The following is an 18,108-nucleotide window of genomic DNA, read 5'->3' as shown; positions in this document are numbered from 1 at the left end:
AGAAAATAATCAGAATGTCCGTCTAAGTAGGATTATTTGACCATTTGCCTAGGCATTTAACTAAATACCCGATTTAACGATTTGCCTTCGACAGATGTACAAATAAACCTCTTTTTCTCGATTCGAACGTGACGCGCCTTTGTTTCCTATACTAGATTTGAGATCTATTTTAATGGATGATCCTAAAAAAAATTCACTTATTAATCAGTCCGTATAGAAAATAGTTGTCCTTGAAATTTGGCAACTCTCTATCGCGAACTGATGGTCGTTGTTTCAGAGCCCCTCTGGAGGCTGGTCTCTGCTCGGGAATCAGTCTGCAAATTGGAGTCGGATGCTAAATGAATCCTGCGGATCAACGTACGAGGCTTCATTATAACTACATTAGCAACAATGCGTAATAATTGTTTTCCATTTTCCTTCCTTTGCTCTTTTCTCGTTTTTCTCGTGTAGGTATCTTCATTATGACTCTAAGCGCTTCTCGAATGGATATACCTCTCACGGTTGCCAAAACCTGCGTTGGATTTTTTTTCCCCCAAGCATTCTAATTTATAGGAACGTGATTTCTACGAAGTAACATTTTGTTTGTATTTGTCTCCATTTTATGATCGCTCAACTAAAAAGAGTACCCATCGTTTGAGACGCATTTTCCACATATTATAACGAATACTTGTACAAGAACGATATTTTCCGTAGGAGAAAAAAGGGGTGAAACGACAAGTGGTGATTTGAACCATAGAAATGATTTGACCGGAATCTACCAAACTGTAGACAGATAGATAGAATTTATTCATGCGTACAGCCTATAGTTAAAAGCTGTGGCACACGTCAAATTTACAATCTATGCAACAATTACAACAATTTTAAGGAAAATGAAATTATACAAGTTCTTCGAAAAATTCTTTTAGACTATGATAGGCTTTATTTTTGAGTTTTATTTTCAATTTCAATTCAACTGTATTTCACACTGTCTAATTTTCTCTTATGTTTCAATTTCTGGATGAAGAACTAAACTTTTTGACGGCAAAATTAACGATGACCAAAAAATTTGATTAAATAGGCCGAAAATTATGGTGGTCTGTAGAGACTACATTTCAGTATTTAGTCGGGACAAAGTGTTAGAGGTTGTCCCCAAAAATTGTGGTACTGAACAATTTTTTTGGATGATTTGGGCATTTCTAATTAATTTTGGTAGTGCCGCAAAATTTGGGTTTGTTACCTCATTTATTGGGGTACTCCTACAATTAATTGGAAATTCTCATTACATCCAACAACCCCTACCTCTTTTTTTAACGGGTGAAGCCGCAGTTTTTTCATTCGAGTATCCTTTCCTGGATCCTCGATAAAAAAGACGCTTGGATCTAGAGTCCAGACTCATGAAAACAATGACGAGAAAAAGTACTCTTGATTCAATCAGATTTTTGCTTGAATCAAAAGGAAATCCGCTTAAATTAAGAGGCTTGGTTTTCGATCTAATCAAAAATCCGATTGAATCGGGAGTATTTTTTCTTGTCAATGTTTTTAAGATACTGGACTCTAGATCCAAGCGACTTTTTTTCCCAGTGTATACTTACAAAAAATTATATTTATTTCCGAGTGATTATTTTTCATGTTGAATATTAGTAGGTTGGAATAGTATTAGGTGTTTATTAGTAACACCTTATCTCCACTTCGTTCTCCCTTAAGAACTTAAACCCAGCGCGAGTGAGAGCCTCCAACCTGTCAACAGCGTATCATCAGTGAGCACGAAAAACTCCACTCGCGCGACGGTGGTACCCCCCCCCCCCCTTCCAGCACCCCCGCGAGCGCGACTCAAGTCACCCTGTCTCGTGGCCGGAATCATAACCCGCGAACCGCAGAACAGTAATTTGTATTTTCATTCGAGTAATTACGGCCGCAAGTTCAAGGACCATCGTTGCCGTCCTTTGAGGTTTCCCGCGAGGTCTCCCGGCGGGAGATGAGAAGAAAATTGGAAAACCGATTGGAGAAGATGAGACTCATATCCGCGCAGATTCGTGCAGAGGCCTGTTTCTTGGGTAAATTTTGTGATCACTTCTTTCGTTAACTTTATCGGCCATTAAAATTAAAACAATGAACGAAACTAAAAAACAGCGAACCGATTAAATCAACTAAGGCTAAAATCAAACTAAAAAACTCAAATTCGCTTACGTCTAATTGCCAGACTAGTTTCGGGAGCTTCCTTCGTCTCCCATCTTCAGCGGTTGTTGACCGAAACTAGTCTGGCAATTATACGTAAGCGAATTTGAGTTTTTTAGTTTGATTTTAGCCTCAGTTGATTTATCGGCCATACTTTATCAAAAACTTCGTAAAACTTTTTCTTACCGATTTTTCTAAAATTGCTGTTGATACTTCTTACACTACAGCTTTTTCGAGCAACCGCTCAGCAAGTTTTACGGAATTTTGAAAAATTTTAGGATACAACCGGATTCGGTTGCCCGGATAACTAGATTAAGTTTTGCGCGAATGGAGAATTTGCACGAACTATTTTTACTGCTGCATCTGAGAGTGCTTTTTGAGCTGTGTTTGCAGTTCCTTTTTCAGGATTTTTTTCTGATATAGGAAATTGTAGACCAATAGATTTATATAACTGAGAAAATTTGACGCCTAATGACGTCATCAGGTGGCATTTCCCATTTAAACACATGTATTTCAGCAAATTAGGTGATTCGGTTAAGTCTCCTCTAATAATTGTTTATTTTAGAAAGCAATGATATTCTAATGCTCAGTTCACTCAATTGTTTCTTTTCAAACGTGAACTTCACTACATTTCGGACACCTGCAAATTCTCCATTATGGAAATGGCACAACCAATACAACCATTGTACCATATCTTTTGGCCAAACAAGTTTCTAACAATGACATCCTTCAGCGTGATGTGAAGCTCGGAAATTCTTAAATGAACGTATTTCTGTCAAACGGAACTATGTGGATTATGACGTGAGCCCTGTTATGCATATACTCTTTTGAGTCTCAGGGCTCATGTTTTAATGCACACAGTTCCGTTTGGCAGAAATACGTCCGAATGTCATAAAGTCCAGAAATGATCAATTCATTGATCTACTATCCAACCTTTCTCCGAAGTGCTAAAAATCCACCTTAAGTCGCGATTATTACTTCTCCATATCCGATGATTCCCGCGTTTATGTGAATAATCGCGCATCAAACCAAAATTATATGCGGATAATTTGCAATTTCGACGCGCTCTTTTGATTCCTTTCTGATTAGCTTCCTCGCGCGAGGAAAGTTTCCGAGCTGGCGCCCGAATTTATTGTGACGGTGAATAATGGTGTTTTACGGTGAAATAAAGTGGCTCGCGTGGGATGCGACCAACTTTTGTTGGCGCAAGTGATGTCATCAGTCATACTTGGGAGTCATAAAACTCGTTTGGGGCGACACGTGCAGGGTCGCTGAAAATTCAAAAAAGGGGAGAAAATGGCGAGCTCTGGTCAACTGTTCCCACTGTCAGTTCGTCCCCAGCGAGTGGGAGTCAGCGGTCACAGCCAATTTTGCTGGCGACTCGAACGCACGTTTAAGAAAGTAGGAAAGCCTTGTCTGTCATTTTGTCGAAATTGATTACGGCTCGTTCGGTATCTATTGTATCTTTCCGGAACCATTGGTCATTCTTCCGTTTTTCATCGATCCAATTTCTTGCTGACCTCTTCTTCATCTCCACATTTTGTTAAAAAAAGTTGTTTCCTCGAAACAATGCCAAAAAAGACTTGCACTGAGAAAAATTTATGGCTTATTTATGGCTTATTGGTTCATATGAAACACCATTAATAATTGTAGAGGCAACATATAATAATATCACATATACCTTAGTGATGGTATATATACCTTAGTATGATACGAGACACCCTAGTGTGGTTCACAGACCGAGAATCATTAGTTCATTTACAACTTTAAGTAGTGTTTCATGTGAATCACTAATTGGTTTATAAAGCCATAGATTTTTCTCCTTTGTGGCATCTCGTCTGTTCTTCTCAAATTGCCGGTAAGAGTCGCAAAACACGTATCTTGATTTGCGACGTTGCACAATGTCGTTACATCGATCCGACATGATATTTTTCTATTAAAACTGCAAATTTTGATATTCATTTGGCATATTATAAATTCATGGGGATGTTTATAGAAGGAAATTTTAGGAGAAAACCAACGAGACTTTTTCTACGTTTTGGATTAGGAAAGATATGAACTTTAAAAGTTTTAAAAATTAAGAGGACTTAAGAAGAGGAAGGACTTACCCAGTCGGAGAATTTGAGACTATCGATGTCGTCTGCGGCGGTGATGGCTGCGGCTTTCTGCCTCAGATCGGTGGTGCCTTGCGAGACTTTTTCCAGGAACGATGAGAGCTCTAGGGCCTCTGCAACGAGGGCCCTGCATACAGCCTGGTAATGGCTGTCTGCTTGTTGAGAATTCGTCGCGCATACATGACTCGCGCAGTACTGTTGAAAAATACAAAATCAACCATCAAAATCAGAGACTTTTCCATTTTTTTGTTTAAATATGTACATCGTGTCTTGTATAGTGGAATACTTCCTACGATTGTCAATTTGCCAAAAATTGATAACAGGCTTCAGTCAGCGCTCTTTGTTTGACAATTACTGAAAACATTTTTTGAGATATTATTTTAAGTGTTCACGGAAAAAACAAGACTAGTGTTGAGCACTACTGGCCGTTTAGTGGGGAGTAGTTGAGGGCTGGCGTCTAAGCGCTGTACCGCTCAACACCGGAAGGCAGTACAGGTGGGCACTGAACATGAGTAGTGCTAATCAGATGCCGCGAGACGTAGTTGTGCTTAACAGGTGTAAATTCACCCACGGGTCGTCGGAGTCACCATAGCCTGGTGGTAACGCGCTGGTCTTCCACCGGCGCAACCCGAGTTCGATCCCAGGCGGAGGCGTTTCATATTTTACGCTCGCTCCAAAGTCACTTTAGGGCTTGACACTACTTCTTCCTTAGTGACCCAGCCTCGAGCTGTTTAGTGCCCAGCACTCCTCTGACTTGCTGGCTCCATTTGATCTAACCCTCGTTAGTGTCCAGCACTAACATGTAGGTCCCAACCCTAAGCTCGTTTTTTCCGTGTTGAGTTTCTTACCCACAAAATTTGGGGTTTTTTAAAGTTAAAACCGCTTGATGCCAGTTTTATTGGCTAAAAAAGCATCGTACACTTTAAGTTAAAAAAACAATCACAAAATAACGGTTCTTTAACTCAAAAAAACTGACTTTAAGTTCAGTCAGCACGGATTTAACTCACAAACACCAAATGTTGTCGACAGGAAACAACGCTTTAAGTTAAAATGATACATATTTCAAGAAAAAACTTTGTCCATGATATCAGAGAAAAAAATATTCGTCACAAAGATCGGTGTGACGTGTCTCTCGTTGGCCGTATTATTTCATTTCATAAACAGAAAGTTCAAAGACAGCACGCAAAACTGAGCTGCAAAAAGAGTCTAGATGGTCATTTCATAAAAAGAAAAGTATGGCCGCGGAACACCGTACTACGATTCATACAACCCTTTTTTTTCTTACAAAAAATATTTTGTCATGTCTGCGACAAGTCAACGCTGCACACAGTGTGTGCCATAAAAGTTTACATTGCAAGTATGCTATTTTCACGAATTATAGCCTAGTAAATCCTAATTCTCCGAATCCAGTTTGTCACTGTTTACTATCTTAGTGTTTATCTACCAATCACTTGCAAGCTCAAGTCTTTACTTATTGACGTTAAACAAGCATTTTGAGCTGAATCTGGGTAATCAAACACACAAGAATCTCGGTAATTATCTTCAAACTTGAGGGCTTGATATGTTTACAGGTTTTGTTGGCCGACTTGCAAATGAAGGAGCATTACATGCGCTAAAACAGCTTGAAATATGATCAGTAATAAGATTTCGTTTTCAAAATGGCAGTTTTTATGAGTAACGAGCTTCGAAGAGGCCACTTTTCCCGGTGAGTGGAATCGGTGATTACCTGGTGACCTCGTGAGCGACTTGCAGTTACCAGGATCACTCTCAGATCTCTTTTTTGGACTAAGGCATGGTCGAGCAATACTGCCATGCTAAGGAAAAACGTCGTATGAACCTTCAGGCGATGCCAAATTTCCTTTGATAAAACACGAATTTTCTAGTAAACTTATTTTCCTTCCAACTTTTCAGATAATTTTGCTCGCAATTTATAGTCCCTAAAAATTTCCAGGAAAAACATCCATATCTTTCCTAAAAAATAAACATTTTATTGAAGGACATTTAGCATCTCTCGAATGTTCTTACGGCGTTCTTCCTTAGCACTGCAGAATAAACCGGTGTTTCTCTTTCTTTGAGATTTTATCTCGTTTGCTTTCATCGCAAATTTTTGCCGCCTTTGCTTCGTTAGCAAAAGGACGTATCTTCTATTTCAAACGAGCCCTGTTGAGTGCGTGTCTCTGTGCTCAAAATTAGTGCTGTCGTACTAAGGAAAAACGCCGTATGAACATTCGATAGTTGCCAAATTTCCTTCGATATCACATTAATTTATGTGGTGAGTTGAGTAGTTTTCTTGAAAATTTTTAGATACTTGCGATCAAATTGTGAGCAAAATTCTCTGAAATATTGATAAATTTCCCTGAAAATTCGATTTTTAATAAAAGAAATTAGGCAGCATCTGAAGGCTCATAGGGCATTCTTCCTTAGCACGGCGGAGTGGCGCCGAGGCGTGAATGATCGATTTTCGATATTTCCTCATTTGAAGCTATGGTAAAGAATTGATTATCGAGATGTTCGTTGCAAACACCATGTCTATCAATTCTTTTTCCATAGTTTTATACGGCAGATCAATCGATACATCGCGAAGCACGCCACGCCACTGCTTACCATAAATCGAAATAAAAAGTTTTCACGTCTTTTCCGACGGAGGAGCAACGAATTCAGCGCGCACTGACTTCTCGTGCCTTCAAATACGATGTGATTACTTTACAAGCTGTTTAAAATTCTAGGAAAACAGTGACCGGTTTAGGCTTTTCTACTCATAGACGGCGTCATCCTACTTAAGGTGGTTAATGTTGTGGCGCCATGTCTCGACTTTAACAGAGATATGCGGTATTGCTCTGCATTAGCCTGAGATTAACATTTTTCCGATGTTGGAGTGCAGCCCCCGGAGTTGAAAGCTACTCTGCAAAAGGTTATCAACGCGGAAAAAATCAACGTGGCGCTGAGCCCTATCACTTTACATAACATAGGGCCAACTACAGGCAGTAGTGCTGAGCCCTGCAGCTTTAGGGTTCAGCCCTGCAGCTTTAGGGTCCACCTCTACAATTTAGGGTCCCGATCTACAACTTCCTTGTCCATCCCTACTGCCTGAAGTTTCAAGGCTCAGCGCTAAGTTGTTTTTTCCGTAAAGTGAGGAAACGCAATTCTGAAAATGGGCCGTGAGGAGCCAGGGTGGCATGAAACGTAAGAAAGAAATGTAAGATTGGAAATTTCAGCAAAATATTTCATGAAATTTCACGAGGCTGTGAAATATTTCATATGTTTCAGGGGCTAGAGTGTGCAACCCGCACTCAAACGCACAGAAATAGAAGAAAGTCACAAGTTTTACATAGTGTAAAAAATTAAAAGGAGCCGGTATTTTTCAATATCTTTCTTAAATTTCATGAAATATTTCACGAGAAATTTTAAGATTTATTTTCAATGAAATTTTGCCATCCGGTGAAGAGCCTTTGATACTAGCGGATTTTAAGAATTAAAAATTTTATAACCAAACTTTTTTCCAAGTCAGAATAATCTAGAGAAGAGTCATTATGAAAGTTACCATAAAATTTTTGGGAAAAAAATTGGATAAAATTAGACAAAAATCCACCCTTTTTCCTAGGTCTCAGAGGGAAATTTGAACTGTATTAGTACTCACATCTAAAATCCTATTTAAGGTCCAACCACCGTTGGGAATCTCATCGTCGCATTCACCGGCGTCCCTTTCGATTCCCTCGTCGTCGGTCTCTGCTAGCCCCCGCTCTCCTAAATCTGAAACAAAAAAAACACAAACATTAAAGAGCTGCAGGACGGAAAAGGGATTTTCAAATGCGTCATCAAGCAAACTTTAAGTTTTTCAAACGCTGATTGCTTACAGGCGACATCTACATCCGCTACGCCGATGAAGTATACATTTTTAGAAAACTTTTGAAAATCTTTCCTTGGAATTTTCAGATACTTTAGATCCGTTTGCTCATATTATTCACTGTAAAATTGGAAGAAACCTAATCACAAGTTTCCAAAAAATTCGTATTTTATCGAACAAAATTAGGTCGCTCCTCCTTATTATAGAATGGTTGTAGTGACAAACAATGTAACTGTAGCATCCATCAAGTGCTTATCACAATTGGATTACATTTTGCAATAAGGCACCACTATCTCTGGCTCTCCCACAAAAGCACATATTTGCATAAGGAAACCAATGGCATGTATGTTGTTTCTAAAATTGGCCAGAAATGTGGTTCCTTAATGCAAAATGCAATCCAATTATCTCACGGCCGCGGCAAAGAATCGTATTCACTATTGATTCGATGTTTCATTTGGTTCAAAACAATAACCTCAAACAAAGATTCTTTTGGTTTTAAGTAGAAAAGCGAAAAATGAGACAATTGATAACAATTTCGCTTTTCATTACCATTTGGTACTCAAAAAATTAAAAATCTATCTTAAAAAAACTGTTCTCTTAGATTTCTTAATTGATTTTTGAGCCTACGTTCACATGTTGAACCAATCAATATCTCTCCTGTTTGATGTATCGAATATGATCTTCTAGCGCTATTAAACCTGATCACGTGTTATGGCTGCTACATAATTATTATTCAGGTATTTGTTACGTATCCACTAGATTTTTGAATTTCTTGTTCATTTTTTAAAAACAAAACATTTCAGATGACGAAAGGTCAATTTTTTTGATGATTTCAAATACTTCCGAATGGTATTTCCGATGATAAAATTCCTCATCATTGGCGGCGCCATAAAAACCGAACGTGACCGCTACAATGCCGTGTTAAGGAAGAACGCCGTATGAACATTCGAGAGTTGCCAAATTTCCTTGAATAATACACGCATACGTGAGGAATATTTTGCATGATCTTCCATGAAATGGTCAAATATTTCAGATTAAATCGCAAACAAAATGATTGCAACTCTATTATTTAAAAAGAATTAAATGAAAATAAGTAAATAGGCAGAGACATGAAATGCACAATATAACGAAATTGATAGTTGATATGTAAGTAATTTAGTCTATTTTGCACAATTACTATGTCAATTGCACTTCTTCCCAATTTCGAGCAAGACTGCTGTCGGTCTTGTTTCAAAGTTGTTATCTGATAAATAAAATCATCATAAAAAAAAAAAAAAAAAAAAAAAAAAAAAAAAAAAAAAAAAAAAAAAAATATGCAAACAAAATTTTCAAAAAAAAATTGTATACGAATATTCACAATTTTCCCAGTAAATTTGACTTTTATTGGAGGAGATATGGCAACATCTGAAGGCTCATACGGCGTTCTTCCTAAGCACGGCAGCTCAGAACACCGCGCATCCTGAGTTCCTGAACGACTCGAGAGAAAGACTCTCAAACATTTTGTAGATGACAGACATTATGAATAGAACGTCGTAGAATCCGACCAGTCGGTCAGAGCGGAACAAACCGAGTTCTGGACTTCCTTGCAGAGCGTTCGACCTATCGAGAGCGATTTCAATCGAATAGCCGGCGAGGCATCCCGTGTCAAGTATCGAAAGTCATAGAATCGATCTATCGATGTGACTCCTACGACCCACGTCTCCGACCTGCCTTTAATGACAGACACGCACCTCCGAGTAATTATCGTGTTGTGTGTTATGTATGATATGATCCATTGATCCGGGGCCCCTATTAATGGGACTTAGTTGTGCTAATAACATAGTCTCCTTCCTCCCTCCTTGGCTCGTCTGGTCACTTGGTTAAGCTTAGGCGCATCATACCGTCGCACTATGATACAGACTTCGCTGCGATAGGAAACAAATCCCGTTAGGAATGTCTCTTTTAAGTTGTCTCAAACATACTTTCGGAGCGACACGTTATTTAGGAAACAGCTGTATTTGTGATCAGGCGGTAAATCGATAACCGTATAAGGTACTTTTGACATTTTGGACGGAGAAAAATTTTCTGTTGGATCAATAGAAATTCTGGTGATAATTCTCGGATGAGAGTTATCTTTGAGTCAACAGGAAAGTTATTTTCAAACGGTATGTCTGTTATTTCAAAAAGACGTCCTGTCACTTTAAAAAAATTCCGGTTGACTCAACGAGAATTCTCGCCTAGGGAGTAGCGATCGAGAAAATTGTCTCAGTGTAGTTCGAACTAGTTCGGGAAAGTCAAGAATTGTTTTCCTCGAGTCCCTCCGTATACCGCCAGCAATGAGTTGAAGTATGAGCAATGAATTGTCTACTAGTATACCTTATCATCTAACATTCTCACTTTTTCATCACATTTTTCCTCCCATTTCCTTCCTTCTCAAAAATTCCTGTTTTCAGAGGTTACCGTCGTTTATTTTTTAATGCCTCATCCTCATTTGGAAGTATTTGTGCTAAATAGAACTATGTTCCACGCAAATCCCATGCACATACTTCCTTTTAGCAGAAATATGTCCATTTTCCCCTTACCTTACCCACATTTTGAACTATCACGAGGAAGGTTTTTACAAAACAGAGAAATTCGGATTTAGTGGAGGAATACTACAAGGATGCTACAATGAATGAATTGAAACGAGCGGACGCTACCTAAGATTTCACAGGACGTGATACAATAAATTTTGTTGAAATATCGCAAACCTCCGCGGCTTAGGTTATCACCAAAAGTTCGCACCTCCGTACTGCGCTATGAAAAATCCATACGTCTTCGTACTACCGTAACGACCGTTCGCAATCCGTGCGTTTACAGAATGTGCGTACTTCTTCCGTGCGGAAGACACCCTGATTGAGGAAAAGGCTCTTTGCTGACTCTCTCTCATCAGATTTCTGCGAAATTTTCGCCTTGCCCGTGGTCAGTTCCACTGTGTGTCGTTTTGAGACTGCTCCCCGCCCCTCTCTCCCTGCTCTTGTGTGTGATACATCTGCTTCTTTCTCCGGCGCGTTTCAATCGAACTTGCAGCTTTCTTTCCATTTAACTCAAGCTCGGACATTGGCTTCCGTCTCCTTTTTATCCGCGGTTACGCAAGTGTCATCTGAAACTACTTAGCCCGCCTGAAAACAATGCTAGAGAAATGATGGCTCGCCCGTTGCCAAATGCATACTGAAAAGTATGTTGAGCGGGCCCGCTAGTTTTTCTTTCTACCGCGATTACTTTAATTTTTAATGAAAATCAAATTAACGAGTTTTTTTAGCCTGAAAGGCTAATATACATGGGATGTTTCAAAAAAGACCTAGTTTTTTATGGAGTCTTACTCCTCCACGTAATATGAGAAATTATACTCGACCATGTAGTCTTTTCATTAGTGAATATTGTCGAGGGAAACTCTCGATTGACTTCAACCTCCCACTTAAACATGACATGGAGAGGGTGAATTCACCGATGACTTTTTTTTACTGTATTACGGTCTGAGTTAAGCGGCTAGATGGAACGAAATTGGATTCTCAAACGCTCGAATACGGGTGCCAATAAGCGATATAAATATTCGACCAGAAAGAAGTGGAGGATTTTTCCTAAAATCTCCCGGTAAGAATACTTGTTTTTTTGTAAAATGCTTTCAGCAATAATTTAATGATACAAAAAAAGCTGTCTATCAAGTCTAGGAGAGTCTAGGAGAGTTAAAAATCGCATAAAAGGCGTTGAATGGTTCTTATCTCTCCCCCCCTCCCCCCCACTTTCATTGCTTTTTTGGTATGATGGTATGTGAATTTTCTTCCAACAGTTCGATTCTTGATCACTTTCCTCATTTTTTCTCATTTTCTCAGAAATTTTCTGTATATTACTTTTATTCATTTAAAAATCTTACTAGGAAATTTTAACAAGACGTTCTGGATAGAATCTTTTCGAAAATAAAAGATAATCGGAGATTTGGAAAAGTTGTAATAAAACCCGCGCATTTTTCACTTCAAGCATCGAATTTTACCGTCCCAAACTATTAATTTTGGCCTTTTCATTACCCTTGATATTTGCTTTTTCACAAATCTGCCAGAGTACATTGACTCAAGGGTCATGAAAATATTCCATACCGTATCCAGCGAAGGGAGGAGGGAATCAAGCTGCTTTATTTTCCATGATACAGCCATAGACAACGTGGGCTAGAAAAATAAGAAAAAGGCATCTTACAAGCCCTCACTCTCTCCAAATCCGTCTTTTTTTTTATAAATATATTTTGTGCCAACCAAAAATCTTGCAACGCGAACAAACGTGCAGATGGACCGTCAATCCGTACGCAAGATACGCGATCTTTTGTAAGGAGACCACGATTGCCGAATCGCACAGTTAAATCACAGGATTTTAACATTCGAGAGCAGAATTTTCTGACGACGCGGCGACCGCGAAGGCGGATTAATGGCGCGAGGCGTCTTAAATGGGCAAAGGCGATGCGACGCACCGCAACGCGCCGCCGATGCCGTCGGGACGTAATGAACGCCTCCGTTGCGTAACGTAAGCGACGTCCGACGACCGAATCGGAAGCTCCGACGGCCGCATTGTCCGCTGGACGACGCGCGACGCCGCGCCGCGCCGGAATGAGGGTGATCTTCGTCGATACGAGTCCGAGCCCCTGTGGTGCCGTATACTAAGGAAAAACGACGAATGGTTATCTGGAGGTTCGTCTCTGCAATTTTTTTAAAAGTAAGTATAAAAAAATCGGATTCAGAAAAAAAATTATCAATGAGAAAAGGGACGAAATCTCTCTTTCCTGAGAGTATAGTAATTTCTAATTTTGTCGTTTTTCGACGATACAAGGAAAAGCATCTTTAATTGGATTGCATTTTGCAAAAAGGAACCACTAGCATTGCAATGTTGCTAAGATTGTGCAACTTCTTTTGTCTTGGAGGAAAACCCCGATTATCCATTAATAGTTTCTATTTTACTCGCTAATAACTGTAAATTTAAGACAAAAATTACCATCTAAATTTCATAGTTTTTCACGATTTCCGCAATTTTATTGCAAAAGATGAAGTTGCACGATATTAGCATCTTTGCAATGCTAGTGGTTCCTTTTTGCAAAATGTAATCCAATTAGTAGAGTGAAGAGAGGAACTAAACATGCAATTTGGCCTGGAGCTCAACGCAGAGAGGAATGATGACAAGGACTTGAGATGAAAAAGACAAGCCCTCGGCGCGGCTATCGGTATGCGACACATATCAGCGCCTACAAGACTGCATGAATACTTCACCCATTGCGCCAAACACAGTACACAGTGCGGTCAGGAGCGGTTGGCGTGAAACGTATAGCGCCTACAAGACTGCAGGAATACTTCACGCATTGCGCCGATCACAGTGCGGTCAGCGCGGCGCAACAGCGGAAGTTAAAATTATCAAACCACATATATGTTTGTTCTATCATACATTTTTGGTTCATTTCTTATAAATGGAGGACCTTGTCTACTTAGAGATAGGTTTACGGAACTTAACTTTCGCGCCGAGTTCCATGAACTTTTGCTAGTAGTGTTGACAGGGCTTTCGCAAAAAATGTATCCAACACGAGTAGGTAAACGCGTCTTATGCACCCTTCTCCCTCCGGCACGTTCACTTGGTGGTTTTTATTGATGTTTCAAAACGAATGAGAAGGGGGCGGCAAAATTCAGGCGGCCCATGGACGGCAAGTAGGTAAATCCGGCCATGTAGTGGACCCCATTGATGGTTACTCCACGAGGAGGATCAAATCCTCTCGGCTCGGGCATCAATACTTCTTAAACATCACACGAAGCATCGATTCGTTGCTCGGCAGACATCAGGACGTAACTACACTCTGCAATGAGCCCTGTCTTCCATACAACTCAATGCATTTCCGGGCTCATCTCAAATTGTAGTTACGCTCTTTTGTCAGCCAAGCGACGAATTCTTCAAGGTTCTCATTGTTGAGCGACTCAAAGGGCTGAATCCGCCCAGGATCAAAATTTCCGCCCGGCGAACATACAATAGGTGCCTGATTAAGCTCCGTAACTTACGCGGTCAGCACGGTTACGAAACTCACCCGGGGAAAAATCTTCCTCGCTCACTAAAAAAAGCATATATCCAATGAAAACTCAGCACACATACGCGATTCTTGCCGAGCGAGGCGCGTGCAGTGGACGGAATAACAGGGACAAACGGTGTCTGATCGATGAATTTTCATTTGTTACACGGCTGCCAACCAACGCAATGAGACCCGGCACGCAGACAAAAACGCCGTATGAACATTCCAACGTTGTCATACTTATTTCCCCCGATAAAATATTCATTTTCTGGGAAAGTTCTGGATACGTTCCTTAGAGACTTTCAGATAATTCAGACTAAATTACGAATAAAATGTATTAAAAAATTAGGAAAAAAAAAATACATTCACACTGGAAAAAAAACACATTGGATCTAGAGTCGAGACTCTTGAAAACATTGACAAGAAAAAATACTCTTGATTCAATCAGATTTAAGCTTGAATCAAAACGAAATCCACTCAAATTAAGAGGCTTGGTTCTTGATTTAAGCAAAATTCCAATTGAATCAAGAGTATTTTTTCTTGTCGATGTTTGTAAGAGTCTGGTCTGTAGATCCAATGTGTTTTTTTTTTCCAGTGCAGGTTTTGTAGAAAATTCCCATTTTGTGAAATAAGATTTGGCAACATCTGAGGGCTGATATAGCGTTCTTTCTTACGATGGTAGATTAATCCGAATCGGGAAATTCGGATTTTCCGATTGTGGCAACTCTGTCGGGTCGTTAGCGTATTGATTTCTCACTCGGAGCCGGCCGAAGGAAAACATTTGTTTAAAAATCCCCGGAGGGAACGAGCGATGAGTGATGAGTGATGAGCCCGATGAGTGCGGGCGGAAGTCACCGATGACCGATGAGGAAACACCGATCAACGCCTGCGCGGCTCGCGAGGCTGTGAACGCGGGAACATCGGAACAATGCGATGAAAGTTGAAAGCTGCTAACGATTGAGGAGACTACAGCAGGTGGTTCGGGCGATTTCCTTATCCTCGGACCTCTTAATTGCCCGTGTGAATAATCGATGGAATACGCGTGACGCGCATCGCGTGGACGGCATACAAAATGGACTACTCAACGAAGCAAACATGGACCGCAAGAAATTATTCACTATCAAAATTTCCCACATGACACGTTGGATACATCGAGGACTTCAAAAACTATAGAAAGAAAAATTTCGCCGGTTTTGAATATTTTAAAGTAAATTCTTATTCGTGCCTTAGGCCTTGTCTCCACGGGACGTTTCATGGGATTTGTCCCGGGAAAAATTCTCCCTTGCGAAGTTGGGAAAAACATTGGGTTAGTCAATACTAATAACAGTGCCATCTTTGTAAGAGTCTTTTTGAAGTCCCAGGAACGATTTAACGATTAATTTAGATGTAAGGACCGAAGTTATTCGGATGTGAAAATCGAAGTACCTCAGATGTAAGAACTGAAGTTTCAGATGTGTGAACCGAACCTCGACAGCTAGACCTAAAGAGTGTTCAGGTGCCCAATCTGAAAACTTCAGAGATCCATATGACCTAAACTTCGGGTCCCACGCACGAGGTTTTTTTCTCCGTGCAAAAACTGGGCAATTTAATGCTTTACAAGAGAGCGTTTGTGCGGATCCCTTTGATAATTGTTAGGAATTTTCTTCGTACCATGCAGACAATTCACGGAAATCTGCACAAAAATCCGCAAAACCGTTTTCATGTGAAAATTTAAATGCAGAATTTTTGGCAATAGCTGATGTGGCTTGGTTCCTTTCTGCTGAACGCGGTCCAAGTACGGCCCTCAAACTTCTCCAAGTTCAATTCGTGTGCTCTCTTGCTCGGAAGGGAATTTTCTTCGTACTATGCAGATAATTCACGGAAATTTGCACAAAAATCCGCAAAACCGTTTTCATGTGAAAATTTAAATGCAGAATTTTTGGCAATAGCTGATGTGGCTTGGTTCGTTTCTGCTAAACGCAGTCCAAGTACGAGTACGGTCCTCAAACTCTTCCAAGTTCAATTCATGTGCTCTCTTGCTCGGAAGGCACCGCGAGCTGTAAACCCCCGCGAATGGCGAAAAGTCGCGTTCGGGTTGGACGGCCGAATTGCACTTTCTCATTAACGCCATTTACCTTATTTACCATTTACCATTTACCATTACCATTTACCTTGGACAGGAGTCCCGGGTGTCACGGCACTCGCCCTATCGACTTTCTCCGAAAATCAGGAATTGAACTTGTCCACCCCCGCCTCCCCGCGTGGCGTACACTTGCCCAATTGCCTTATCACGACCTCCGCGGCGCGACCGCCGTATTGTTCTTGCGTTTTATTGCCCGTGCTTGAAGCGTGGAAGCACGGCGAAGTTGCCAGGGCGGTCGGGGAGCAGGGATTTTTGTGCGGGGATACGAGGGATTTCGGGCGAGATGTGGCAACGGTGATGCCCACGCTACGTCTTCTTCTACGCCCAATTTTCCTCAATTCGTCGGTCACGTGTTTCGGTTTTATTGGGCTGTCGGATTCGGGTTGAGCGAACTTCGGGGAGACAGACGCGTGGTTGAAAGTGGATGAGCGGCGGGAAATATAGACGTCAAGACGTGGAACGACGAAAAAGTTTCCGTTTCCGGCTACGGGTTGTTGCATCGTCACCTTCCGGCCAAAGTATCACAAGCGCCGTGCGATGTTTAAAAATTTCCGCCGCCGTTTTATTTTTTTACAGAGAAATTTTTCAACAAAGCTGTCCGAAAATTTCACTGAATTTTCTTTGTGCTGCTGATAAAATTCAGTGAAATTTTCGAACATATTCAACCAAAAATGTTTCTGTAAAAAAATATAAAGGCGGCGGAGATTTTGAAACATTGCATGGCGCTACTTTGGCAGGAAGGTGACGCCATCTCCGAAACGGGGATGAACAAGTGGACGCTACACAGTGGATCGAGTTAATCAGTGCGGCCGGATATAAAATTTGTGACTAAAACTGCAAATTGTGATGTTTCTTTCGTCACATTTTAAATTTTAAGGGGTGCCTCTAAAAAATTTCACGAGGAAACCAATGGAACCACTTTTAGAACCTCGAAGTTTTGTATTAACGGAGTTATAAGCTTTTAAAGATTCCAAAGTTTGTCCGACCTCTCCTATTGACTCGATCCACTATGCGGTGGAATCAGCCTAACTGCATCAGAAGTTTCTCAATAATTCGTCTTTTCCCTCAAAAAAGAACGTATGGCTACTTTTCAATGTTGCCAAATTTCCCCTCGCAAAGTAAATTTTTAGTTACTAAGAGAATCTTGGACGATCTGCACATGCAATTTCACCAATTTGTCTTCAAATCACACAGAATCAAAAAAAATGTTGCCTTTCCCTCCCCATATGTTTCCTCTCGTCAACAGAGAAATGACGAAACTTCACGAAAGCAACCGGCATGAAAAGAAAAAGAAAGACAAGAAAAAAATATCCAAGTTCCGATTTATGTATTCTCTTTTCCTTGCTGAAACACGATACTCTGAGTGGCGTTCGCCGTTTCAATCTTGATGATCGGAGAGTTATTGACACGAATTTTTTCTCAAAAATAAATTAATTCGTTTTCTTTCTTCCGCTTCTTTTGCGCTTAAATTTCTACATCACGATTTATGCAATCCTCCTGACTTGTGAGAATTATCTATTTCTGTGATAAAACTGTCAATACCTATTTTGAGTCCAGATCATAACTCGTGAGTGTGAGTGACCGAGTATCACTCACGAGTTAAAAAGTCTCTAAAAGTCGTATTTGGTGCGAAATTTGATCTCTTTTCTTAAAGTTAATAAATAAAAGTAAGACACGCACAGCAAAACCACCAATCTGTCTACTTTTTGAAGTTTCAACATAAAATAAGAACGAAAGAAACAGAGAAAAAAGTTTTTGGCGATTTATTACACACTAGTCGGTGTTTTTGTCTGTTTCGTTAAATTTCACTGATTCCATAATCATC

At 40.3% G+C, this 18,108-nt stretch overlaps 1 protein-coding gene across 3 annotated transcripts in view; it reads right to left on the bottom strand.

Annotated features, from left to right (window-relative positions):
* The window catches only part of spir (spire type actin nucleation factor), a 442,084-nt gene that overhangs the window by 160,054 nt on the left and 263,922 nt on the right, over window positions 1-18,108 (bottom strand). For all 3 annotated transcript variants that reach the window (XM_072302604.1, XM_072302606.1, XM_072302605.1), the window contains exons 4-5: window positions 7,906-8,018; window positions 4,263-4,463 (exon numbers count right to left, since the gene is read on the bottom strand). In XM_072302604.1, the coding sequence (XP_072158705.1) occupies window positions 4,263-4,463; window positions 7,906-8,018 (314 nt within the window). The remainder of the gene's footprint in view (window positions 1-4,262; window positions 4,464-7,905; window positions 8,019-18,108) is intronic.

Source organism: Bemisia tabaci, chromosome 7 (genome assembly GCF_918797505.1).
Source record: "Bemisia tabaci chromosome 7, PGI_BMITA_v3".
NCBI lineage: Eukaryota > Metazoa > Arthropoda > Insecta > Hemiptera > Aleyrodidae > Bemisia > Bemisia tabaci.
Note: the sequence above shows the minus strand (reverse complement) of the source record. Positions and strands in the feature narration are given on the sequence as shown.